The sequence below is a fragment of the Bos indicus x Bos taurus genome, chromosome 24 (assembly GCF_003369695.1).
Source record: "Bos indicus x Bos taurus breed Angus x Brahman F1 hybrid chromosome 24, Bos_hybrid_MaternalHap_v2.0, whole genome shotgun sequence".
NCBI lineage: Eukaryota > Metazoa > Chordata > Mammalia > Artiodactyla > Bovidae > Bos > Bos indicus x Bos taurus.
In genome coordinates, this window is record NC_040099.1 from 49,655,052 (window position 1) to 49,681,028 (window position 25,977).

A 25,977-nucleotide genomic window follows, 5' to 3' on the forward strand; every position below is an offset into this window, starting at 1 on the left:
GTGCTGCTCACACACCTGCCCCACCACACCCTAGGCCCACGCCCAGGGCAGCCCAGGCGGCCCCTGGCCCCTCCATTCCTGCTCCTCAATCTGTGCAGGAGGCAGAAACATTAGGAACAAATGCTGCATTTGACTTGTCACCCTGGGAGGCTAAGAGAGAGAGGAAAGACTTTCTCCACCTAGGTAACAAAGTAACAAGGGACAAGGCCTAAGGTGAAAAGGCAGGCAAGGGGAGCTGCTCAGGCTGTGGCCCAGGTGCGCTCTGCTTCTGCGCCTCGTTCCTTCTGAACGTGCTCCTATCGAGTATGAACGTGCTCCTATCGAGTAACTTCAGAGGATTCAAGAAGCTTCCAGCAAAGTCTCCCATGAAGTCATGCTGGGAGGACAGCAGGTAGCTTGCTCTACTTTTAGAGCCAACTCTAGAGTAAAAGACTCTGGTCTTGTAGGTTGAAGACCCTCCCGGGTGAAGACACCTAAGGAAAGCACCTCTCCCCGCACTGGCCCGCGGGCCCCTCCTCACCGAGCCCTTGCCCGCCAGGCGGCGCTGGTCGGCGCTCACGATCTGGGTCCGCAGGATGAGAACCTCCTCCTTGCGCACCTCCAGCTCCTCGTTGGCCACCCGGAGCTGGTTCAGCAGGAGGCTGTAGCTGTCGGGGGTGCCGGCGGCAGCCGGGCTGTGCTCCGAGGCTTGGTCGGCCACGGCTTTCCTCAGCTCGTTCAGCTCATTCTTCAGCTTCTTGTTCTCCGACTCCAGCTCCTGCCTCTGGGAGGCGGCCCAGCAACACCCCTGTCACTCCCTGGGGTCAGGGCACCCTTCCCAGGAGGGCTTCCTCCTCCACCACCTTCCTTGATCACCAGCCTTGCCCGCCTGGGAAGCTAACACTAACCTTCCCATTTTAATGTCGGGCCACAGAGAGGTTCTGACTATGTCAGCAAGAGGTCAAAGTCTGGGCCTGAACTTGAAACCACAACCCAGAGCTATTGGTACTAAGGATCCGACATGATACCCCTACTAGGGTCGCATGCCTCTAAGTGATTCAGCAGGGTTCGTATTTCTAGATGCGTCCAGCTACAAAATCTTTCTTCATGGAAGCACTGGGTTAAAGTGTCCACATGTTAACAGAGGACTTCCTGGAACCCTAATATGTTAATATATTTTTTGACTTTACAAAAGGTTATCCTAACCCTGGTGGCTCAGTCAGTAAAGAATCTGCCTGCAATGCAGGAGACCCGGGTTCGATCCCTGGATCTGGAAGATCCCCTGGAGAAGGAAATGGCAACCACTCCAGTATTTTTATCTGGGAAATTCACTGGACAGAGGAGCCTGGTGGGCTACACCCCATGGGGATCATGAGAGTCAGACATGACTTAGCGACTAAACCACAATGTCCTAAATTTATTTGTCTAGAGGGGCCTCTCTGCCCCCATCTTCAAAGGAGCATCACACGGACTGGTGTTTTGGAGAAGAGACCAAGAACATTGGTTTGGTCATACAGAAAGCCACCAACTGCCAGTGCTAGCAGAGAAAAAAATTGCCTATGTACAGAGTCAAGAATACTACTGAAACTCAATTTTGGAATGTATTTAAAATTTCAAGGCAAAATATTTAACTTTGTGTTTAAGATGAAGTCAGGCAATTTAAAGTCTGATAATTTTATATAAATTGCTGACAGGGTCCTGGAATACATGGAATTCAAAGTTTCCCAGAGAAAACCAAGAACATGGATAAGCGGGCATTGGTTGCACACTTGTTACAGAGCCATAGGATCACAGAGCTGGGAGATCACTGGGCATAACCCCTTTCTTTAATGAATGAGGAAACTGAGGGTGGAGCAGAGAAGGTGAATTCCGAGGCTGGTACAGGGTCCTTCCCACCACTCCACTGCCCACGTGGGCATTTCTCTGTCAACTCTCAGTAGTTTGTACCGGAACTGAATTTAACTGAAGGACACCTAGTTGGTGTCCACAGAGAACTGGAGAATTGTTTGGTGTGGAAAACTGGCAAATTTTGGGCCGGGGGTGTTGTATAGAGGGAACATTTCCTATTAGCATATATAGTTTCATGGAGGACATCTGTTAGTCGCTCAGTCGTGTCTGACTCTTTGCAACCCTGCCAGGCTCCTCTTATCCATGGGATTTTCTCCAGGCAAGAATACTGGAGTGGTAGCCATTCCTTTCTCCAGGGGATCTTCCTGACCCAGGAATAGAACCCAGGGCTCCTGCATGGCAGGCAGATTCTTTGCCATCTGAGCCACCATACAAATTTTCCCTCATTGAAGATGAAGAAACAAACGCAGGAAGAGGAAACTGTGCTGATGGCCCCACTTAGAGCAGATGAGAGCTCAGGAGGCTTTGCTGCCGCCCAAGTCATCACCAGGCCTCCACAGGGGCAGTTCAAGGAAGCTTGTCTTCCAAGAATCTTACCTTCAGACTGTTGTAGGCTAGATCTGCATCCTGGTCCAAATCTGAGTCATTGCTTGGTTGTTCCGCCTGTGTGGATAACGAGGCAGAGAGGTGAGCACGGGCCACAGGCCAGCTGCTCCCCAGGAGGACCTCCCTCCATGGTCAGGAGGGGCTTGACCCTTCCTCGTGAACCCAGCACCCTCACCCTCCGTGTGTCCGTCTCCTTTCTGCCTCCAAAGTGCAGCTTCCTACCTTAGGTCACCACAGAGTTCTTCGTAAATAACCCCTTCCTGCCTGCCCACATCCCCTACATAACTTCGTTCACATGATCTTCATGAGCACCTACAGGTTGAATACAAATCATACTGTTATGGGTTGAACCATGTCTGCTAAAAAGATACACTAAAGTCCTAACCCCTGGTGCCTGTGAATGTCATCCCCTTTGGAAACAGGCCCTTGCAGATGTGAGCAGGTCAAGATGAGGTCATTAGGATGGTCCCTAGTCGGATATGACTGGGGTCCTTATGAGGAGAGAAAAAGAAACCCACACAGGGAGGAGTGCCACATGACCTGAAGATGCGGGCAGAGACTGGGGTCATCTCCCAAGAGCCCTTAGGAAAGCACCGCTCTGCTGACCACTGAATTTTTGACTTCTGGGCTCAGAGCCATGAGAGGATAAATTCATGTTGTTTTCAGCCATCTAGTTTGTGGTACTTTGTTTCAGCAGCCCTACAAAACTAACACCGTCAGACTTGCGTGCTTACTAAGAAGGTTAGCATAATAATTCTGTACTTATCACGAGGTTGACGAGCTCCTCTAAGCTTGTTTGGGGGATGTGTGTGCACATGAACCGTCTGTTTTCCCAGCTAAGTTACTGTGAGCACCTTGTAGAGAAGTATGCTTCCTCCAGGTCCTTATAAGACCCTACGACAGGCAGTGAGCCAGCTGGCCCACGCAGAGCACCGTGGGTACGGTCTGACATCACAGCTGCACCCCTGGGATTGTCGATGACAACCACAGGAATACTCGCCCATTAGGACTCAGCTGAGCCAATGACTCTTGGAATTGTCTGGCAGCTCTTGGACTTGACTTGTCCACTGAGAAGGGGTAGACAAACCTCTGTAAAGGGTTAACTGCTTGGGGTGATCTCAAGTAGTTGGTGATGGTCCATGAATGAGAGGGTTTAGGGAGTTAAACCTGACAGAACTTAATTAGATTATACATAGTGCTGGCAGCCTGAAGTCCAGCTGTCGACAGAGGAGGTGTGTCCCAGGCTGGGAGGAAAGGGCTGGATCTGAGCCCCTCCTGCAGCCCCTTTGAGGTCAAGGACAGTGACACTGGCTCCATGGTTTCCAGCCTGTGACCTAGGAAAGCAGCTCTCCAGGGTCCCAGCCTCTGCTTCGTCTCCCAGCATCCCCAGGGGTGGGGCTGTGACCACTCAGGGTCAGCTTATGACTTGCTGCCCTGGGGAGAGGCCTGCACTGGTGTCCTAATGCTACAGGGGTTTGCCCCACATTGAGAGCTTTAGGTTCTTGGAAAGTGGAGATCATCTATGCAAAACCTGAAGTGCTGTATTAACGTGGATTGGCAGTTATGTTTCTAAGTGGATCGCCCACTGGAAACTCCCTGGTAGCCAGGCTGGAGGAGAGGGAGCAGGGGGGATGGGAAGTCAGACACTCCGACTGGCTGTCCTAGAGGGTCCCCACCACGGCAGGCTCAATCGCACCCACGCTGATAGACTCCCTACTGTCTTCCCTGTCATTCCACATCCAGAGCCTGGCCTCTCTCTGGAGCTGAGCCTGGGGCCATACTGCTCCAGAATAAAGACCCAGGTGGCTCAGAATTCCTCCAGGGACCAAGGGCAGACCCCAGAACATGCTCTCAGAAAGTTCAGTTTCAGGATTTCTGCAGAGAGATCCTATACCCTCCCCTCCCTACTTCTGCCTTCTTTACTGAATTCTGGCAGAAACAAGGCCATTCTTCTTAAGCAGAGATGCTCATGCACATTCCAGGGCTCTGAGCCAAACCTGTGGTTCTAACTCTTGCTCAGTGATTATTTTTAAGGAGAGATATACCCTTTCTGAGCCTACCTGGTGGCTCAGAGGGTAAAGAGTCTGCCTGCAATGCAGGAGATCAGGTTGGATCCCTGGGTCAGGAAGATCCCCTGGAGAAGGGGATGGCCACCCTCTCCAGTATTCTTGCCTAGGAAATTCCATGGACAGAGAAGCCTGGGTGGTTACAGTCCATGGGGTTTCAAAGAGTCCTTGCCTGGGAGATTTCATGGACAGAGGAGCCTGGGTGGTTACAGGCCATGGGGTTGCAAAGAGTTGGACACGACTGAGCAATTAAATCACCACCACCACCATACCCACTTTCTCTGGTGTCAACACAAGCAGAAGTCTGAAAGCCAAGATTCTGAAGTTATCTGGCAGCCCTGGGGTGGGGAGCCTGCAGAATGAGCCAGCAGGGCCAGCCAAGCGGCCAGGAACTTCCAGGTCAGGCCTGGTTTGATGTCTGTGAGTTTTTCATCTATTTGATTCGTGCGTGCCTGTCAGGGCAGCTTCTCTCTTAATTGAATGAGTCATTTATAAACCTAATCCTTTCACTCTCCATTCTGCATCTAATCCACCTGAGAGATTTAAATCCATCAGCAAGATTTACCTCCCCAATTCCTGCTCAAGAAAAAGCCTAGGAATTTACCAGCAACACAGATCAGCGTCTGTATCATGCTTGATTAGAAAGGGGGTCGGATGGGGTAGGATGGGGGCGGGGCTGAGGATGCAGGGAGCAGGTCAAACCCCACAATGGACAATTAGGGCCTGAAAACAGACGCAAGGCCTTCCACAAACCCACTATGAGGTCAGCTAATGATGTGATCCTTGCAGAATGGCCTCGAGTCCCATCAGAAGTGGTCCTTACAGCAAGTGGCACTTACCTCTGCATCACTGCTAACGGCAGTGGACTCTATTCCTACAGCACCAACCCATCTGTACTCAACCTGGCACTTACTAAAAATACCACCAGTGGTATTTTCATTTTTCATCTATGTTATATCTGGTCCTACTGAACTAGATTACACATCCCTCAAATTTACAGTCTAGTCAATCTGTGAATTTCTCTTTTGCTTGAATTTCCCTCATTTAATAAACATTCAACACGTACAATGAGTCTGACACCAGCACAATGCTGAGCACTGCACAGGTGCCTGGTAGGTCCATAGATGGAGCCATACATCTGGAGACACTAAGGTTTCAAGAAATATCTTTTCAAGACCCAAGATGTGGATGATAACTTAGATTGAGACGAAGGTACCTACGAAAGAAGGGTGACTGATTGCAAACTGGCCCTGCCCCTGACCCAATGGGGTTAAACTCAAGCCCACACTGGATTCCAGGTACAAAAGGCCATCGATTTTCTCAGATTTGACTTTTGCCTACATAGTCGACCCTTGAACCATCCTGGGTTTGTACTGCATGAGTCTTAATTTTGCGTGCTTTTCAATGATAAATTCTTCAGCAGGACACAATCGGTGATTGGTTGACTCCTCAGATGTAGAACCACGGCTGACTAGAGTCACAGGTGAATTTGCAACTGTGCAGAGGGTCACCTGTATTTATACTCTAATCACACCCTGGTTCTCTTTGCAAGGGGGGGACAATGATACAGGTCTCCACTGGCTTCACTAGTGGAAATTCTCTGCCCTGGGGTTACTTGGGAAGTGGACTCCTGTCCGACTGCGGTGATGTGGGCACTGGCAGAGAAGACTCAATAGGTCACCAACACGAGATGAAGCGCTTCCCTGACACCCAGGCCCAGCACGACCCTGCGGGGTCACACCCGGCCCATGTGCCCTGGCAGGAGTGAGCAGGGTCATTTTGAGGCCAGCACCCTGGGAGCGTGCCCCTGCAGGCTTGCAGCCCCTTCACGCACCGGGACTCTCTTGCCGTCCTGCTGTTCTTTCTTCTCCAGCTGCACCTGCAGCTTCTTCCTCTCCTGCTCCAGCTCCCGCACCCTCTTCTGCAGCTTCAGGAAGACGGTCATGTCCATGGCTGCCTTCTCCAGGCCAATTTCCTTCCGGGGAAGACAGGAAGCAGGAAGAGAAGGTTTTAATAGCAAGGATGCCTTAGGCAACACACATGTCCCTCATGTCAGCTGTCTGTCCTCCGTCTCCCTCCTAGACATCACCAATCCAGACTTCTGAGACAAAGCCAACGCCACCCACGTGGCATCCTCACATTAAAGCTGGTGCTCCAGGCTCACTCTCTGCCTGGATAACATCTGCGTCTCAGTCACCTGTATTGCTCCCGTGTGAGACACTTAAGATGACCGATCATACACTCCAGGAACAGATGGATAAAGACGCAGCCACTTTATTTGGAAGTTAAAAGAGCTCATTTCTAGACAATGGTCTCGAACCAGGGACACTGTAAAACCCAGGATGCAATGCGTTCTGATACAGGATCAGTGTGGTTGCTAATGACTATAAATGGGCTGTCAAACACCACGCGACTGCACCTCGAAACAAAACCATCACTTGTCCTGCCGGGCAACCCACTTATCCAACAGGCTCCACACCACCAATTCCCAGTAGGGTTCTTCCTTAAGATTCATGCCTGGGTTTGTCCTCAAGAGTTTGTCAAATGTGGGGGTGACAAACACGGATATCTGCACAAGCATATCCACGTGGATTTTAGGGGGGGGGAATGGAAACATGTATACCTATGGCTGAGTCCCCTGGCTGTTAAGCTGAAACTATTACAACACTGTTTGTTAATTGGCTATACCCCAATACAAAATGAAAAGTTTTTTTTAGAAAGTATACGTGTGCACATATGGGACAACAAAACTTGGTTCATCAGCACTTAATGAATGCTTTGTGCTTATCCAGCACTGGGTGTACTGCTCGGCCAGTCCCAAGACCTAGCCTCAGTTTCCTTAAAGGACATAAATCCACTGATGGAAGTGCTTATGTCTGCATGTAAACTTGTCACACAAAGAAACACTTGGGTGGTGCATCTGGCGTTCAGGCTGACCAAAGCCTCTGAAAAAGGAGGAGATTGCAAAGCAAAATGAAGGGACTTAAGCCAGCATCTTCCATCAACTGATTACTGTCTAGCTTTTCATCAGACAAGCTTCATGCAGGCAGGGACCTCCTCTGGGTCAGCCCCTACTGTTTCTCTAGTGCCTGGCAGCAGTGTCTGGCACAGGGACGTCTCAAAGTACATTTGTTTTTTTGTTTTTCATTTGTCACGTTTGTTTTCATCTCTTCCACATCTATCTCCACGTCCTACATAAAGTTTTACATGCTTGTCATTTTCTGCTTTTCAAATGCCAGAGGAAAAATCGTGTGTCTACGTACCTTTGATAAAATTACACACAGACTATAAAGACCATCGAGTGATTCTAAGAGGCCATTACTGACAAAGATACAGTCATTCCGCAAATATCTATAGTTTGAAATATTTGTTGCTGTTCTCAGAGTTTTATCCAGCTGCTAAGTCAGGAAGGAACATTTTCTTGTATATCTGTTGATATGACTATGTGCACCATGACAGTAAGTGGGGATGCTAATTTACATGTTTTAATGACTTAGCTCCTCCAGCTATTTCACCTCTCTGCAGTAGGTCCTCAGTTTTGCAAGAGGAATCAGGGATCTTCCTTTATGTAGAGTGGGAACAATAACTTGTTGCCTTGCGCTGTAAATAACAACTCCAGAGAGCTGATAAGAGAGTCAAGAAGTCCACCACAGTCCGAGCGGCCCTTCTGTCAGAAATGAGCCGTAGGCACTGTGGTTGCCAGCCTTGGGGGCTCCACGCAGGGCACCAACCCCGCCCTGCCCCGGGGCGCAGAGACCAGCCGAGAGCCTGCCTTCCTCACCTCCACCTGCTGGAGGGTGTCCTCTGTGTCTCCCACCTCAGACGTGGAGATGGACGGGTAATTGGAGTCAGATTCTAAGCTGCTTTGGTTTGATGGGTTCCTCCGGTGGCCTGGGGTTTGCTGTTCAGGGAGAGAAATGTGAAAACTCAAAATGAACTAATGTTAATAAGAGCTATCATTTTCCAAGTAACGGCAGACCCTAGAGTAGACTTCCGCCTCACTTGTCAACAAGAATAGGTACCACTGATTCTTGGAGTGATGACTAAATAGAGCTGTTCCAATAAGAAATTTCACCTACAGTTCTTCCATCCAGCCAGCCAAGCAACAGAGTGACACCTCGAGGAGAACACAGCCCCACAGCGGGACTGCGTTCCCTCAGTGCAAACTCCCAACTCTTGGGCAGATTTTTTCTGAAACGACCCTTAACCCCATCGCCCTGAAGTGCACACAGTCCTGTTGTCAGCCTCCCTCTTGAGGAGAAGGCTTCACTCCAGCCCCTCGCGGCCCATGCTTCAACCTGCATGCCACTGATCTTGGTTTTTCAAAATAGTAAGCATATTAGAAATAGAGCTTACCATTTATACTGTTCACTTAAAAATAACTTTTTCCCCCTTTGCATCTGATTTGCCTTTGAGAGTCAAAGTGATCTTGGTGGGAAAATTTTAGATCTCTATATATGTTCCTATTCAGCTTCTCTTCCTGGTTTCTATGCAATTAACTTAGTCTTGTTTGTGCATTTCGAGAGGGAACAGTTACATGGGATAAAAAAGAATGGCAAATCTTGAAATATGAAAATGCGCCTATGTATTCACATGCGCGTTGAGGATTAGGACAAACCATCAGGCTCTCGAGGGCCTGCCCGCAGTGTGCACTTCCCACACCCTTCCCGCTCTCACACAGGGGCTTTTCCAGAACAGAAATAAGAAAGGGGATACATTCATGCAGGCAGAATTTCCCTTCAAGTCCTGAAATCTTCATAAGACCCCAAAGCTGGAAAAGCAGCTGCCCTTGGGAACGACTCATCACCCAGCCGCTTGCTTGTGTGAGAACCACCCACGGGTGGGGTGAGGACTCTGGGGTGGGGTGGGGGGCGGGTAGCGGGGACACCGATCCAGGGCACTGCCATGCAGAGAGCCATGCTGGGGTGGCGGCTGCATGGGGAAAAGGGCACAGAGCCGGTGGGTGGGCGTCGGGACTGCCCTCCTTGCCTTTAGGATGGTCATCTCATCCCGAAGGTTGTCGTATCTCTGCTCCAGCCGGGAATACTCCTTCACGAGGTTCTGATAACGGGAGCGCTCCTCCTCCAGCTCCTTCTTCATCATGAGGTTTTCCTTGACAGAGTTCTGGGCAAACTCATCTGGAAAGCAAGCGCCCGCAGCCACAGCGCTGCGTCAGTGTGGCTGTCCCTCACGTCCGCTCACTCGGAGACAAGTGACTAACCGCCGGTTAAAAGGCCGCCCACAACAAGCTCATGACACAGATACTAGGCGAGTCTATTCAACGACCTCCCCAACAACAGAGCCCAGGGCAGCGTGGACCCGGCTCCAGTCCAGAAGGGAAGAAGGCCCCTCTCACCCCCAGGGGCCAGGGAGAGAAGCCGCCTCGCACACCACATCTCCCTCGGTTACTGCGCCTGCCCCTCCCTTGAGACAGCGGTCACAGCAACGGAGGACCCAGCGCGCCTCCCTATTCCTGGCCGCTCAGGTGCCTGGTGTGCAGAGGGATTAAAGGAGGCTCCAGGAGACCAGGCCGCAGGTTATGTTAGGGGAAGGAGGGAACGTGGATGGGCTTTTCTCCCACCCACACTTGCGATTCGAATCAGTGGAAAAGAGACAATTTTTAAAGGGAAATTTAGAACTATTAAATGTTTTCAACAGGACCATGCTGGGCAGGTCTGTACACTCGCATAGTCCAGTGGAGGAGCTGGGACGGGAGGGGAGCCACCTGCTGGAGGCCGCACTGAGTCACGGGAGAACCGGGGTCTGCACGCCCTGCTCCTCTTTGATCAGGCATCGTACAGGAGCTGACAGCAGCCCAGGTCGTGCATGTTCGAGAGAGGGGACCTGATCTGGCTCGCAACCCCCTCTCCAGCAAACACTGACAGGTGACCCACTGGGGAGAAGAAACCACAGCAGGTACAGTGGATGCTAAACTTGAAAATAGCAATAATGACGGTTCCTAAGGGCTCACGACAGGTCAAGCATCATCCTAAGTAGGTCACAGGCTTATGCCCATTTTGCAGATGAAGAAACTGAGGACTGCAGTCACCGAGGGACTCGCTCAAGGTCACGCTGATGCTAGCACACTGCATCGTCACTCTTGGAGCGCACGGTCTCCCCAACTCAGATCTCATGCATTATTCGTCTATTATGTGTGCGTCTCACTGCATGATACCTCCTGAAACTAAATTCGGCAGCAGGATCTTAAAAATCACCCTTCTTTTTCAGCTTCCTTTTGTTAGAACCCTTTCCCCACTGTGGCACCCAGACCAACTGCACGCCTGGTGGAAATCTCAGGGGGAAGTCAGTCTGGAAAAGAAATTCCAATCCAAAATGAAAAATCCAGCGCTTGGCACCTACCTTTAGACTGGCACAGGATCTGGTTGTTAAGCTGCTCCTTCTCATTTTTCAAGAGTGCATTTTCTTGTTCCAGGTCTGCAACTCGCTGAAAAAGAGCAGCGGGGAAAAATGTTTGCCTGTGATGCTGGGCTGAGGAAAGGCTCCTTCTGTGGGGTTTGAACTTCAGCTGGTTATGTTGAAATGTTCTTTTTTTTTTTTTTTTTTAACTTAAGAAAACTGAATCAGCCAGAGTAGCTTTCATTTGGAGATTAAAATTGTACACTGAAAGAAAAATCCCATTAAAACAAGACAGATGAGTTCACTGCTGCTTATGGTTTTCCAATGCCCACAAAACCTCCTGAAAAGCTTACACAAAGCTCATATGCTGTGTGCAGTAACTTACAGTGATAACTGGCCTCCTTGCGTTTAGTTCCATGACTCGGTAAATTCTGAGCTCTCCAATCTGAGTCTCAGGAAAGCCTGATGCCAACAATGAAGCCCTATCTCTGATCTTTATTCCTCCTTGCCCATGTCAGTCTCCCTGGACCAGCACAGCCCAGATGCTGGGGAAGGGAAAGAGACGTGCTGTAGACTTTCAACTATGCTGTATGAACTATATTCAATGAAGCTGTTACTTTACCAAGTATGATGCAAAGTGCTAGCTGTGGCAAAAGATTTTTAGAAATGAGTGTAAGGCAGGCTGGTTTTGGTCTGAGTGACGAGCATCCCTGCAGACTGTGCTGAATGGCACCATGAACAACCTCACTCCCTTTGGTTCAAGAAATCAGTTCTGGCTATCTTTGCTACATCTTATGACCTCCTTGGGGGAGGATTCTTCCCAACCTGTGTAGGAAGAGCCTCAAAATGCCTTCCTTGGTCAGTAACAGAACATGTCATAACTGGCCTGTGCACAGAGACTTGATGGGGACCTCCTGAATCGCTGCCTGGGACACTGTAGCACAGAATCCAGGTGGAGAGACGGCCACTCAGATCCTGGAGGACCCACCTGCACGCCCTTCAAGCTCTGTTAGACCCCCGTGGCAGTAAAAGCAGGAAAGGAGGCCTCAAGGATGCTGGCTACAGGACAGAAGCCTTGGAGAAGTCGGAGTTTCAACTGGCTATGTTTCAATGCCCTTTTCCCTTCCTCCAGGCTTTAAAGGAAAACTTAAGGTACCAGGAGGTGAGTTAAGATAACTGCTGCCCCACCCTCAACATCACATAGACAGGGTCAGGAGAGACTTTCCACAAGGCTGGAGCCCAGGAGCGAGGTCCGTGGTTTTCCCCTTAGGAACTCAGAAGGCAGCATGACTCCCTTGTTGAGAATCACCACCGCCAAGTGAGTCAGGAGGAGAAGGTCACCAGGAATGGCACCGACGGGCAGGAGGAGCAGGCTGTCTGGACCAGGCCTGGATCTGGGCTCTCCCAGGCGGCCGGGGGATGGGCTGTCTATAGACAGGAGAGCAGCTGGTGCAGCAGGGTGGGAGGCCTGGCCTGGGAATCCTAGCCGGTCTGTGTGGTAGTGTTTACATGCGGTTCAGGCAGGGGGCTGAGAAAAGACAAAGTTGGGTGGGTGGAGGGAGTGAGAACCAGGCTGGAAAGACTTTTCCTCTGTTCTCAGGGTGGAGAGGCCCTGAGCAGGGCCCACCTTCTGTACACCCTCCAGCGGCTGCCTGAGCATCTCTGTGTTCCTCCTGTCAAGCTTGCTCGCCCTGCTCTCCCCTGGATAACTTCTTCTCATGGTTTAGTTCTCCACGGCCACTCTTCCAGAAGTCTTCCTGCCCTGCAGGTGTGGGTGGGGCCTGTGCTCACTGTGTGGCTCTTCCAGGGCCCACCTGTCTCTGTAGAGCCCCGCTCACCCCCAACTCCCCCTGGCAGAGGCTTGGCTTCGTTGTCACCTGCTTGGCCTGGACCAGAGGCCTCAGTGAGGACCTAGGGGCCACAAGCCATGCTGCCACGTCATCGGAACCTGGCCTGGGCCAGCATTCAGCACTGGTTGAAGGAATGAGGAGCCCTGTGGATCCAGTAAAGGAGCTCAAGCTTTCCCAATGCAAAAACCCAGATTCCATTAAAGGGTTTTTTGGTTTTAAAAATGTATTTATGATTGACTAAAACCTCTAGAATACATGAGCTTGTTTAACTGAATAATTCAATTCAGGAGGTACATACACTACTGGAAAAAAGGTTCTTCAAATTCATCTAATTTGCTGTTATTAGATGCAGTTTACCACGCAATGATCTCATGTGTGCCTTTAAATTAGCTTGGCAAATAATCAAAATAGCTTTCCCTTTTCTTGATGTACAAGTCAAACGGAAATCCACCAACAAAAGAAACCACGTGGAGTGAACCTCTACAAATAATGCCCAGGGTTCAGCTGGAGTGAGGCTCCACCTGGTGCCATGGTCAGGAGGGCAGGACTCCAGCCCCCCTTGAAGGCGCAAGACTGCAACCCCTGAGCCAGCGTCCCCAGGAGGTGGGTGTTCAGAGCAGGCTGTAAAGTAATCAGACTTCCCACAGAGCTAGACTCTGCTTCCCCTCAACAGCCCTCAGAACGTGCAGGCAGCTCAAAGAGCAGGTGATCACCTGAGACGCTTCCATGACCCCTCACCACCCTCATCCCCATCCTCTGAGCATCCTACAGGCAGGCAAGGACCTTCTGAAATGGAACGTGTCACCTGCCTGGTACAGAGGGCACGTGCCATCACCATGAGGTTGGGCCTGAAACCTCCACTTGCCTGAATGCAGCCTGAGATCATGAAGCCTCATTGCAACCACCTGCGATCTACAATCTCAGCCAAAACTCTGGTTGGGGAGGGTCACACTTATAAGCATGTACCCACTAAAAATTTCTGTTGTGCATAAGCCTCATTTTTTTCCTCCATCTCCCTCGCTGATTCCAGAAGGTAGGCCTCTGATGAACTCAGCTTTGTTATTCTAAACCATTCATCAAAGTGGCACTGGGGAGTTTTGCTTTTCTTCCTGGTAGGAGCAGTTCTGGAAGTGGGCCCATGCCTCCTGCTCCACATCCCAGGAGGGCAGAGAGTGCTTCCCCAATCACATCTCCCCACGTGCTGGCCACCCCCAGTCTCCCCAGCCAACTAGCAGACGGAGAGTTGCTGGCAACGTGAGGGTGACAAGCGTCTGCAGCCAAGTGGCTTTCCTTTTGTTGGCAGGGATGCATGCTGCAGTGAGAGACACTTAGCAACACAGAATGAGCAGGTGTGCTCTCCTCAGCATGAGAAATAATGAAGCAGCATGCTCACCAGGTTTGGGGCCTCATTAAGCATCAAGCAGCAGTTCCTTTTCTTTCTTCTTCTTCTTTTTTTTTTTTCTTTTTTTTTGTGGAGGGGGTCTTTTAACTCTTTCCAGGAAATATTACTAGGAGTGTTCTTACCTCTAACAGGTTTTTTGGGACAGATCATGGGAACCAACATTGATATAAATCCTGTTACCATGAGGCTAATTTAGCCCCTGGTAAATTAAATGAAACACATGCCTTAGCTCAGTAACTGCCTTTACTAGTTAAAATCTTTGGGGATACAAATGTAGCTCTGGTTTTTGGTTTTGTTTTGTCTTTCCTTATTTTTTCAAAAGTCAAAGCTATGGCTTTTCCAGTAGTCATGTATGGATGTAAGAGCTGGACCATAAAGAAGGCTGAGTGCCAAAGAATTGATGTTATCAAACCGTGGTGCTGGAGAAGACTCTTGAGAATCCCTTGGACTGCAAGGAGTCAAATCAGTCAATCCTAAAGAAAATCAACCCTAAAGATTTATTGGAAGGCCTGATGCTGAAGCTCCAATACTTTGGCCACCTAATGCAAAGAGCCAACTCGTTGGAAAAGACCCTGATGCTGGGAGGGATTGAGGTCAGGAGGAGAAGGGAGCGATAGACGTTGAGATGGTTGGATGATATCACCGACTCAATGGACATGAATTTGAGCAAACTCCAGGAGATAGTGAAGGACAGGGAAGCCTGTGTGCTGCAGTCCATGGGGTCTCAAAGAGTCAGACACGACTTAGCAACTGAACAACAATACATTTTTTCAAATTGGACATTTGCACTGTTGCTGCTGCTGCTAACAGAGAAGGCAATGGCAACCCACTCCAGTACATCTGCACTGCAAAAAGAGCCAAATGCAAGTTTTCTGGTAGAAAACCATGGGACAAGTGGATTGGAGGATGCTCTTCTGCCCCCGGAATCTGTGTCCTCTGTCCTCCTGGCTGTGTACCTACCATCTCACACGAAGGTCCACAGCATGAAGGTGGCCCACAGCAGGGATAACACTTCTAATTCTGCAAAGTTCTGGAGGGGCTGCTGGCCTACTCACCGAGAAGAAGGTAAATGGACCTGAGCAGAGAGGAGGAGGAGGCAGAAAGTGCACAAGGGGCCGTGCAGAAGCACAGCGTGAGCTCACCTGGGACTCGCGCTTGCGCTGGGCTCCTACACAGAGAAAGGAGGCCAAGGGAGGGCTCTCGCACTGCCACAGGGAGGGGGAGTGACTGTCCCATCCTTACAAGAGCCCCAGAGAGGGGCTCGGCAGAGCGCGGACCCCTGGCCCAGCATCACAGGTGTGCCTCTGCCACTCAGCACCCACTGTGCCAAGACGTGGGACCAGGAGCGAGGGTGGGGTCCAGGGATACTAAGGCGGAGCCGCTGCCCCCCACCCAGTCTCAGGCTGGCGGAGGGAACAGGAGCTAACAGTCACTGGGCTCGCACTAGGTCACAGGCGTCATTATCAGCTTCCTTAATACCCGTGAGGTGGGTGCCATCGTCATCGGCTTTTAAGGAAACCAAGGCACAGAAAAGTTAGCGAGCTGGCTGAAGGTCACACAGCCAGACGGGGGTACCGCAGGCTGTGATGCTGAGCCAACCGGGTCCCAGTTCTTTGGGCCTAGGCCACGTGCATCCCAACAGGTCAGGGGCTGACATCTGAAGGACAGTGATGGCCACAGCCTGGAGCAGGCCCCAGAGGCCTGGTTCCGACAGCAGAGCTTCAGGAAGGAGTTTGGGGCGGCAGGGACGGACGGCCTCAGACAGACTCGCTCACCTCTCTGGAGGGTTCACAGCCAGTGCTGCCTTCAAGGTCAGAAGATCCTTCCTCTTCTGACCTCACCACCTTTCTCCTTGCTTTCTCCATCTCAGCCCGATGGCCTCCGGATGGGTCCTTGATCCCACCTAACTTGCTCCCATCTCGGGGCCGGTGGACATACCATATCACCTGCTCCCCAGAAGTCCTCACGGCTCACTCCTCGCCTCACTCGGGTGTCTTTTCAGAGGGTGTCTCTGGCCATCATGAATGAAACAACCTCCCTTGCCCACCTGGCTCCCTCTGGATCCCTGTCCTCTGCTTTATTTCTCTTTTCAGCCCACACGGGATAATTTGTGTCTGATTCCTGTCTGTGCATTCTCCAATAACCCCCAAATATTTAAGCACCATAAAAATGAGAAGGACTTTTAAAATCGCTTACTTTTGCCCCAGGGTACAGAACAGGGCCTAACAGATACACTCACTAAATAACAAGAGGATGAATGAAGGGCTGTGAGCGCTGAGAAAGGCTGCAGTGAGATGATATCCTTCCATGAAGCAGCGTGGCATCCTCTTAGAAACCATCAGCCTCTCTGGAAGCATACCGATAGCACAGTTCTGAGTCTTAATGGGCCAAAGAAGTCCTGCACCTTTTTCGGGAAGACTCGAAACACTCCACTGTGAGAACCCTACCTCCTGCAAAGGCAGATCTATTTACTTGTATTTGGAAAACCCCAAAGCCTTTACATGGGAACTACCCAAGGTCAATACCAGCTGGTGGTGTGGTGACTGATGACACGATACAACCCAGAACCCCACTGCACCAGCCTGAATACTCAAGGCCTGGGGGATCACAAATATCAGGGCCCCTTGCTCAGAGCCAGGGATCTGGCTGTGGGCTGCTCGTCACCCACAACCCTGCACCAAGCCAGGTCGTGCTGGCCTCACTGCGGAGCAGATTCTGGACAATGAGCCGTGGCCTCTGTGTCAACGGCAGGCCTGGGAGTCATGTTTCCTTCATCAAGGACACGAAACAGCACAGCTGCACATGTCAGTCAGCATAGGGATCACTGACAGCTTTAAGAACAAACAACACACACGTCCCACAGGCTAAAAGGAAAGAAGCTGCACGCTGAGATGCAGACCACTCTGGGGAGAGGCCAGGACAACAGGTCCTTTTAATAGAACAGCTGTCAACTAACACCTATGGCTGGATGGGGCGGCAGGAATGCCCAGGCTCTGCACTGAATTCCTGCCCCCAGGGGGACCTGGCCTCCCACAGCCCAAGGCAGCCTGGCTATGTGGGCTGATGATGAGAATCCTGTCAGGGGTGTAGAGCCTCAAGTTTTCCAGGATGCCAGTTCCAATATAGCACTTGCTGACAGAAACATCAAATCCATTAATTAAACTTCTGCCAGCAGCCAGCTCCCTCCCTGATTTATCCGTGTCATCAATCTTGTTCAGCGAGGAGCAGGCTGGTGGATAAGCCGGAGAAGAAACCAATTGTCTGATTATGTAGTGTTTGTTAAGATTGGACAAGGGGCCTTCAATAAATATTAAACCCTGACTCAGCAGAGAAGAACCAGAGGGGGACAGAGCCAGCCTGCACCTGCCCATGCCCACAGCCGCCAGAATAAATGTCTGGAAGACGTTAGAGAAAGAGGCAAACGTGCTTCCACTTGTTCTCCTCCTGGGGCTTCCCAGGTGGCACCAGTGGTAAAGAATCAGCCAGCCCACGCAGGAGACATAAGAGACGCTAGTTCAATCCCTGGGTCAGAAAGATCCCCTGGAGGAGGGCATGGCAACCCACTGCAGTATTTTTGTCTGGAGAATCTCATGGACAGAGGAGCCTGGTGGGTTATAATGCATACGGTTGCACAGAGCTAGACAGGACTGCAGCGACTCAGCACGCCTGCAAGCATGTTCTCCTCCTGGAGAAAGGCGGACTTCACACTTTATGTGCCCAGTTTAGGATATGCTTGTGTTTGGAGTCGGGAAGGTGCTTTTCTTGTTCTGCCTCTGTGCCTGCTATTCCTTTTCAATGTCCTTGGATTTCTTTTTCCTTGCCAGGACCAAGATCTTATTGTATTTAAGACTCAGGTCAAGACTTCAATAAAAACATTTTTTTCAAATGCGAGTAGGAGGGAGCCCATTTCCTTATTTGGCTTTATGGAGGAAGACTGGGATATTATCAACCCTTAGGCTCCTTTGGATGGAGATGTGGATATTTTAAAAGTGCTGAGTCCCTAATCCCATTGTCCCAGGAGAAGCAGGGAAGGAGCCTGGGGAGTCAATGAGTCAAGTGCTCTCCATGGAGGCGAAGACAGGAGACCCTGGTTTTGTGATCTGCTGGGTTAACACCATCTCGTGTGACTGGCACCCACATGCAGAGAACCCGCTTTTCTTTTTCTCCTAGGATCACCAGTCTCAAGCCTCAAACTTGGTCTCTTTTCTCTGGCTTTGGATTTTACCTTCTTGTCTTTTATTCACATACAAGGGTTACTGACTATCTGTTCTCAAGGATCCATAAACCACAGTTTGGAATTTCATGCTTTATAGGTTACAGGCTTGTGTTAATAGCTACATTTTAATAGGACTTTCCTTAAGCATGTGCTTTACCCTGAAGAATGAAGTTCATTCTGATAGGGACAGAATGAAGGGACAAAATAGGTGACTCAATAGTTTACCTCACTAGGGGATTTTAAGTAGAAAAATATGGGAAACTCCTGTAAGTTAATGATTACTCGAGAAAGCAGGCTTGCTTAAACACAAAACCAGGCAATAGAAGCACGGGACGTGCCCTCAATGACAAAACAGTGGTGGCACGAGACCCGCATCCTGCCCAGGGAGCTCAGTAAGTTAATGACCTCCAAAACAGCTCTGGGCACACAAGAACAATCATTTATGGGAAGGTGACTTTTCAAAATGAAAAACCCTCAGTGCACTGAGACCTGAAAATATTTTTCTAAAGTGCTCAGACAGCCCCAGCCAGCAATGCCAAAGAAGCTGGGGCTTAACGGCTCCACGAAGACCTGTAAGACCTTGCAGAACTAACACAAAGAAGATGTTCTCTTCATCACAGGGACGGTAATGCAAAAGTAGGAAGCCAAGAAATACCTAGAGTAACAGGCAAATTTGGCCTTGGAGTACAAAATAAAGCACAGAAAAGGCCAACAGAGTTTTGCCAAGAGAACGCACTGGTCACAGCAAAAACCCTCTTTCAACAACATAAGAGATGACTCTACACATGGACATCACCAGATGGTCAATATTGAAATCAGATTGATTATATTCTTTGCACCCAAAGATGGAGAAGCTCTATACAGTCAGCAAAAGCCAGACCAGGAGCTGACTGTGGCTTAGATCATGAACTCCTTATTGCAAAATTAAGACTTAAACTGAAGGAAGTAGGGAAAACTATTAGGCCATTTAGGTATGACCTAAATCAAATCCATCATGATTATATAGTGGAGGTGACGAATAGATTCAAAGAATTAGATCTGATAGAGTGCCTGAAGAACTATGGATGGAGGTTCGTAACATACAGGAGGCGGTGATCAAGACCATCCCCCAAGAAAAAGAAATGCAAAAAAGGCAAAATAGTGTCTGAGGAGGCCTTACAAATAGCTGAGAAAAGAAGAGAAGCTAAAGGCAAAGAGAAAAAGGAAAGATACATTCATCTGAATGCAGAGTTCCAAAGAATAGCAAGGAGAGATAGGAAACCTTCCTAAGTGAACAATGCAAAGAAATAGAGGAAAACAACAGAATGGGAAAGACCAGAGATCTCTTCAAGAAAATTAGAGATACCAAGGGAACATTTCATACAAAGATGGGCACATTAAAGGGCAGAAATGTTATGGACCTAACAGAAGCAGAAGATATTGAGAAGAGGTGGCAAGAATACACAGAAGAACTACACAAAAAAGATCTTAATGACCTGGATAATCACAATGGTGTGATCAATCACCTAGAGCCAGACATCCTGGAATGTGAAGTCAAGTGGGCCTTAGAAAGCATCACTACGAACAAAGCTAGTGGAGGTGATGGAATTCCAGCTGAGCTATTTCAAATCCTAAAAGATGATGCTGTGAAAGTGCTGCACTCAATATGCCAGCAAATTTGGAAAACTCAGCAGTGGCCACAGGACTGGAAAGGTCAGTTTCATTACAATCCCAAAGAAGAGGAATGCCAAGGAATATTTACACTACTGCACAAGTGCACTCATTTCACACGCTGGCAAGCTCGTGCTCAAAATCCTTCACAGTAGGTTTCAACAGTATGTGAACTGAGAACTTTCAGATGTTCAAGGTGGATTTAGAGGAACCAGAGATCAAACTGCCAGAATCTGTTGGACCATAGAAAAAGCAAGAGAATTCCAGAAAAGCACCTACTTCTGCTTCATTAACTACACGAAAGCCTTTGACTATGTGGATCACAAAAAAACTTTGGAAAATTCTTAAAGAGATGGGAATACCAGACCATGTTACCTGCCTCTTGAGAAAACTATGCAGGTCAAGAAGCAACAGTTAGACCTGGACATGAAACAATGAACTGGTTCTAAACTGGGAAAGGAGTACATCAAGGCTGCATATTGTCATGCTGCTTATTTAACTTATATGCAGAGTACATCATGCAAAATGCTGGGCTAGATGAAACTCAAGCTGGAATCAAGATTGCCAGGAGACATGTCAATAACCTCAGATATGCAGATGACACCATCCTCATGGCAGACAGTGAAGAAGACCTAAAGAGTCTCTTGATTAAGGTGAAGGAAAAGAGTGAAAAAGTTGGCTTAAAACTCGACATTCAGAAAAACTAAGATCATGGCATCTGGTCCTATCATTTCAGGGCAAATAGATGGGGAAACAATGGAAATAGTGAGAGACTTTATTTTCTTGAGCTCCAAAATCAGTGCAGATGGTGACTGAAGCCATGAAATTAAAAGACACTTGCTCCTTTGAAGAAAAGCTATGACAAACCTAGACAGTGTATTAAAAAGCAGAAACATTACTTTGCCAACAAAGGTTCATCTAGTCAAAGCTATGGTTTTTCCAGTAGTCATGTGTGGATGTGAGAGTTGGACCACAAAGAAGACTGAGTGCTAAAGAATTGATGCTTTCAAAGTGTGGTGCTAGAGAAGACTCTTGAGAGTCCCTTGGACAGCAAGGAGATCAAACCAGTTAATCCTAAAGGAAATCAACCCTGAATGTTCATTGAAATGCCTGATGCTGAAGCTCCAATACTTTGGCCACCTGATGCAAAGAATCAACTCATTGGAAAAGACCCTGATGCTGGGAAGGATTGAGAGCGCAAGGAGAAGAGGTGACAGAGGATGAGATGGTCAGACTGCATCATCAACGTGAGTTTAGTCAAGCCCCGGAGATAGTGAAGGACAGGGAGGCCTGGCATGCTGCGATTCATGGGGTCGCAAAGAGTCGGACACGACTGAGCGACTGAACTGAACTGAAACCAACTTTTCTTCTTTTTTTTTAAACAGATGAGTGAACTAAGGTCAGAGAAATTTCCTGTGAGCATTTAGTAATGGCCATGCAGGGGTGAGAATCCAAAACTCCAGTGTCTATTTCAGGACCATTCCTGTGAAAGCATTCTGCTTGCCCCAATTTTTAAATACTTAGAATTATTATTTCAACATTAGAAACACTGAGTCCTTCCCACACAGATTCTCAACCCGTTGTGACTCTCCAGTGACGGACAGGAACTAAGCACATGGGCCCTGCCGTAGAGATGGCATGGGACACTGAGGCTGTGGAAGGCTCTGGAGGGGCACGTGGGACTTCCCTGGTTTGGACAGCTATCTCAGGAATGGAGAAGGGACTCTTTGCATCCTGACATTCGAGATGGGGGCAAGGGCCCAATCCCAGAAGTTACATTTTATGGAATGGAGAGTAAACCTACAGAGCACGCCAGCCAGAGTAGATGAGCCAGGCTGAACCGATCAATACTTAAACTTTAGGCAAATTCCCCAAAGCACTATGGTAATGGGGAGGGATGCCTAGGTGTTTTGTTGTTTAGTCGCTAAGTCGTGTCTGACTCTTCTGTGACCCCATGGACTGTAACCCACCAGGCTCCTCTGTCCCATGGGATTTCCCAGACAAGAATACTGGAGTGAGTAGCCATGCCCTCCTCCAGAGGATCTTCCCGATCCAGGGATCAAACTTAGGTCTCCAGCACTGGCAGGTGGATTCTTTACCACTGAGCCACTGGGGAAGCCCAGGGGATGCCATGAGATTGCCCCTAAACCCTGCAGGCAATAAAGGCCACTACCTCTAAACCGATTCTCTTGCCAACAAGGACTGAGGCCACAGAGCTGCTTCAGTGGCTAACTCTAGGCTATAAGGGACATGCCCAAAGGCACATGTGTGTAACCTTTCAGGGGATTCCATCGTGTCCCACTAAGGGCAGAGACTCAATCAACACTCGACAGGTGAATGGACACGTGCTTGTGTGGGTTCCCCCAACGCAGGGGCACTTTACATCTAAACGCAGAGGGATGGTCAGTCTTGGGCACAAGCCCCAGGAAAGTCCATGGCAGCTGTAGAGCTGGAAGAAGCAAAACTGCCTCGGAGGGGTGCTGCATTAGCTCACCCACCACCCAGCTACCACTCCGGCCCCAACAGACCTTCCTCAGCTCATCCTTCTCCCGGGTGTGGGTGTCCTCCAGGACCTTGCGCTCTGAGTGGGCCCTCTGCAGCTCGGTCCGCAGGCTCTCCACCTCCTCCTGCAACTGCGGGCCTCTGTCCTCACCCTGGCTCTGCTGGTAGCAGGCCACCTCCTTCTTCAGCTTCTCCACTTCCATGGTGTGTGTGGAGGTGATTGCTGACAGCTGCTCCGACAGCGTCTTGAGCTCTTTGTTCTGTGAGAGCATCAGCAGACGGGAAGAGGGGAGAAAGAGGTGGACGGCAAGGTTAGTGGGGCAGCAAAAAAAAAAAAAAAAAAAAAAAACAAGAAGGCAATTAAAAAAGGAACTTCCAAGGTGGAATTGAATCTCACAACCACTGAATGCTTGAGTGCTTTCTTGGCATCTCCCTAACAAAACTGTATTGTGAACCCAGGAGAAATACGGGAAAAGACAAGGCAGCAGGACTGACATTCGAGGAGTGCTTAGGAACGGGGACAGTGCTGGAAGCTGGCTGAGAGTGGCTAGCCTTCTATATCCATTGGGAAGATCTTATACCTGGTTTTGAAGTTTCAGGAACAAGGCACTTGGCTTCTTGGATCTGCAGCCTTTGCGTTTCAGGCTTCCCTGCTCTGTCAATGCTGAGCCCTCCTGCCCTTGGACTCATTGGCACAAAGAGCTGCAACCTAATCGCTGACTCTGAGACAAAGGACCTCTTTAGCATCCCCTCTTCCAAGGAGGCCCTCCACGGGGCCGGGGGAGCCCTCCCACCACCTGTCCGCTGGTGCTGTAAGAGTCTGACTCCAGAAACAGATGCCCTGGCCAAACCTGTCCCTGTTGACAAGGTACCCAATCACATACCCACTCAAGCAAACAGGCAAGTGGGAAGCAGTCCCTGGTGCCTGGTGGAGGTACAGAGGGGGCAGGCAGGGAGACTGGAGGTGAGCTCACACACAGCAAGCCCTGAGGACGCAGGGCCGTGTCAAGTGCAAGCGCAAACGTGGGCAGAGAGGTGCTGCAGTTGAGCGTATCAGCTGAAGGCGGTCAGAGGGAACGTGGAGGGGAAGATGCAGAGTCCTCCTGATCGTCAAGCAGGCAGCAAACGGTCATCACCATTCTCCACGGCTATTCTCTGCAGGAGCTCTGAGTAAAACAGAGCTCTTGGCATCAGGAACCAATGACTTTCACATCAGCTAGGAAGGTCATGGGGAGCAGTGAGGGGCAGCAGCAGAACAGGTGTTGGACCCAGTACAACACAGCGGACGCCTGGGACCTCAAGGCTGAGACCCACGTTTGGTGTCCAGGCAGCACAATCCCAGCACTGATCTACCACAAAGAGATCCTCCCACCGTCTGAGGAAACATCCCAATTGCAACCCGACACACCCCCATATCTGGGCTGGCAGTCAGCCTTGCCCTAAGTCATCACCAATGAGAAATCCAATTAGGCGGCATCTGTTTAAACAACCCAAAGCTGGTCTATTCTGCCCACCCAGATCTGGGTCTCCCGGGAGGCTGAAGGGTCTCTGCACAAGGGGAGTGGGGTACAGGACGGGGATGCGAGTTGGACTAGCCGCCTCGACACTGCTCTGTTCTGGGCAGGTTCCTCCCAGTGGCATGGCCTGGGTCAGATCCCAGGGAGAGTGGGGATGAGGACCAGGCTGGGGGGCAGGGAGGAGGCGCTCATGATGGAGCAGGTGTGGGGTGTAGAGACAGGCATATGACGTGGTGTGACACCCTCCTACAGGCAGCGATGACACCCCAGGACCCACATGCAAAGACAACATGTCTAGGAGGCCAGTTTCTTTGTTTTTGCTGACATGCAGGCTCAGGGAAGTCGAGGAGTTAAGAGGCTGGAGCTGGGCAGACCTGTGCTCAGGCCACAACTCCGTCCTGATCACTGCACCTCCGTGTGCCCGGCTTCCTCAGTGTGAAAAAGGGGCCACAGTAACTCCATCCTCAGAGGGTTTCATCTCTTTTTCACCTCAGAGGTTTCACCTCTGAGTTCAGGGAGACTGAGGGCCTCCCTGGGGGCCAGCACCCAGTAGGTGCTTGACAAGGGTCACCCTCTTCTCCTGGGTTGGGGTGGAATGGTCCCCTAGAGAATGGAATGGTGAAAAGACCGGACAACAGGGGTGTGGGTGGGAGATTCCTAACGGCAGCCCTTGGACAGCTCCTTATTTCACCATCATCGGCACCCAGAAGTAATCGCTGGGGACACACTGTGGCTGTACATTTCCTGTTCTGGAGGCATGATTTTAGAAAGGGAAACCCCAGAAGGGCCTCACAGCGTCCTGCCTCCTCCTCACACCATGATGTCCACGTCAGGTGCCCACAGCTGTACAGCCAAGCCTGGCACCGGGAGTGGTGAGGGCCAGTCCTTTCCCTCAAAGACTCTGGAAACCCTCCCTGTGGAGGAAGGCCAGGCTCCCTGGAGCCAACTTGCTCAGTGTGACCCGAGACCTGGGCAGCTCTGTCCTGAACCAGGGTGGGCCTTGTCCTGATACTGGGGGGCCTGGGGATTTCCACATGGACCCCTGTTCTCCTTGGCTTCCTCAGATATCCACTGCATCCACTGCTCAAGGGCACCGTGCTACATGATGCACATCTATCAACTCATTCTCTCCTCACAGGAGTCCTACATAGTAAGGCTGATTCAGTTCAGTTCAGTCATTCAGTCATGTCCAACTCTTTGCAGCCCCATGGACTGCAGCATGCCAGGCTTCCCTGTCCATCACCAACTCCTGATTAATACACCTACTAATCAAGGCTAACTAATACACCTATTTCACAGTTGAAAAAACTGAGGCATAGAAGGCCATAAAGCTGTGACTTGCCCCTACAATTTTTCAGATGTACATGACTCATAAAATATTAACTACTTTAATTTAACCAAATGCATATGAAGTATACTGAATCAAATTGATTGAAAAGACTACTGACTGAATCCATACATTTGTGTCATATTTTTTCCATTAAAATAGTTTAATATAGCCTTATAAATGTCTAAGGAACTTGACCCTCATTAAAAAAAAAAACAAAACCCAAAACTGTAAGCTCAACTGGCCATCTCACTGTACATATGCTTGAATAAAGACAAACTGATAAGAGTCAAGTTCATAGGTTATACCATTTTGGGCTGAAAAAATGTCACACCACAGGCCTACACCAGGGACACTGCAAGAAACCGTCCCAGGAGCTATCACTGCACTTACTGCTGAAGGATACTGTGAAGGCTGTAGCTTATTACATCACAGGTTATGAACACCCTCAGAAAAGTGTCTCAGCACCACGGACAGCACCAACCCTTCTAAACGCTTTCCGTAGCTCTCAAGTTATCCTATTTCCTTCTTCCTGTTTGCTTGGGAACTTGGTGCCAAGTCGACATCGTCTCTTCAGCTGTGTGCACAAAACCTTCGACCTGACTTTTGGGCCCTAACCTCACCCTGGATTTAGCCTGCAGTTTCCTCCTTTGCTGT

The 25,977-nt window shown here is 49.8% G+C and overlaps 1 protein-coding gene across 2 annotated transcripts in view; it reads right to left on the reverse strand.

Moving 5' to 3' along the window:
• MYO5B (myosin VB) overlaps nucleotides 1-25,977 on the reverse strand; it is a 334,782-nt gene that overhangs the window by 35,375 nt on the left and 273,430 nt on the right. For both annotated transcript variants that reach the window (XM_027526146.1, XM_027526145.1), the window contains exons 22-28: nucleotides 22,503-22,736; nucleotides 10,860-10,944; nucleotides 9,489-9,637; nucleotides 8,281-8,400; nucleotides 6,334-6,474; nucleotides 2,425-2,490; nucleotides 521-763 (exon numbers count right to left, since the gene is read on the reverse strand). In XM_027526146.1, the coding sequence (XP_027381947.1) occupies nucleotides 521-763; nucleotides 2,425-2,490; nucleotides 6,334-6,474; nucleotides 8,281-8,400; nucleotides 9,489-9,637; nucleotides 10,860-10,944; nucleotides 22,503-22,736 (1,038 nt within the window). The remainder of the gene's footprint in view (nucleotides 1-520; nucleotides 764-2,424; nucleotides 2,491-6,333; nucleotides 6,475-8,280; nucleotides 8,401-9,488; nucleotides 9,638-10,859; nucleotides 10,945-22,502; nucleotides 22,737-25,977) is intronic.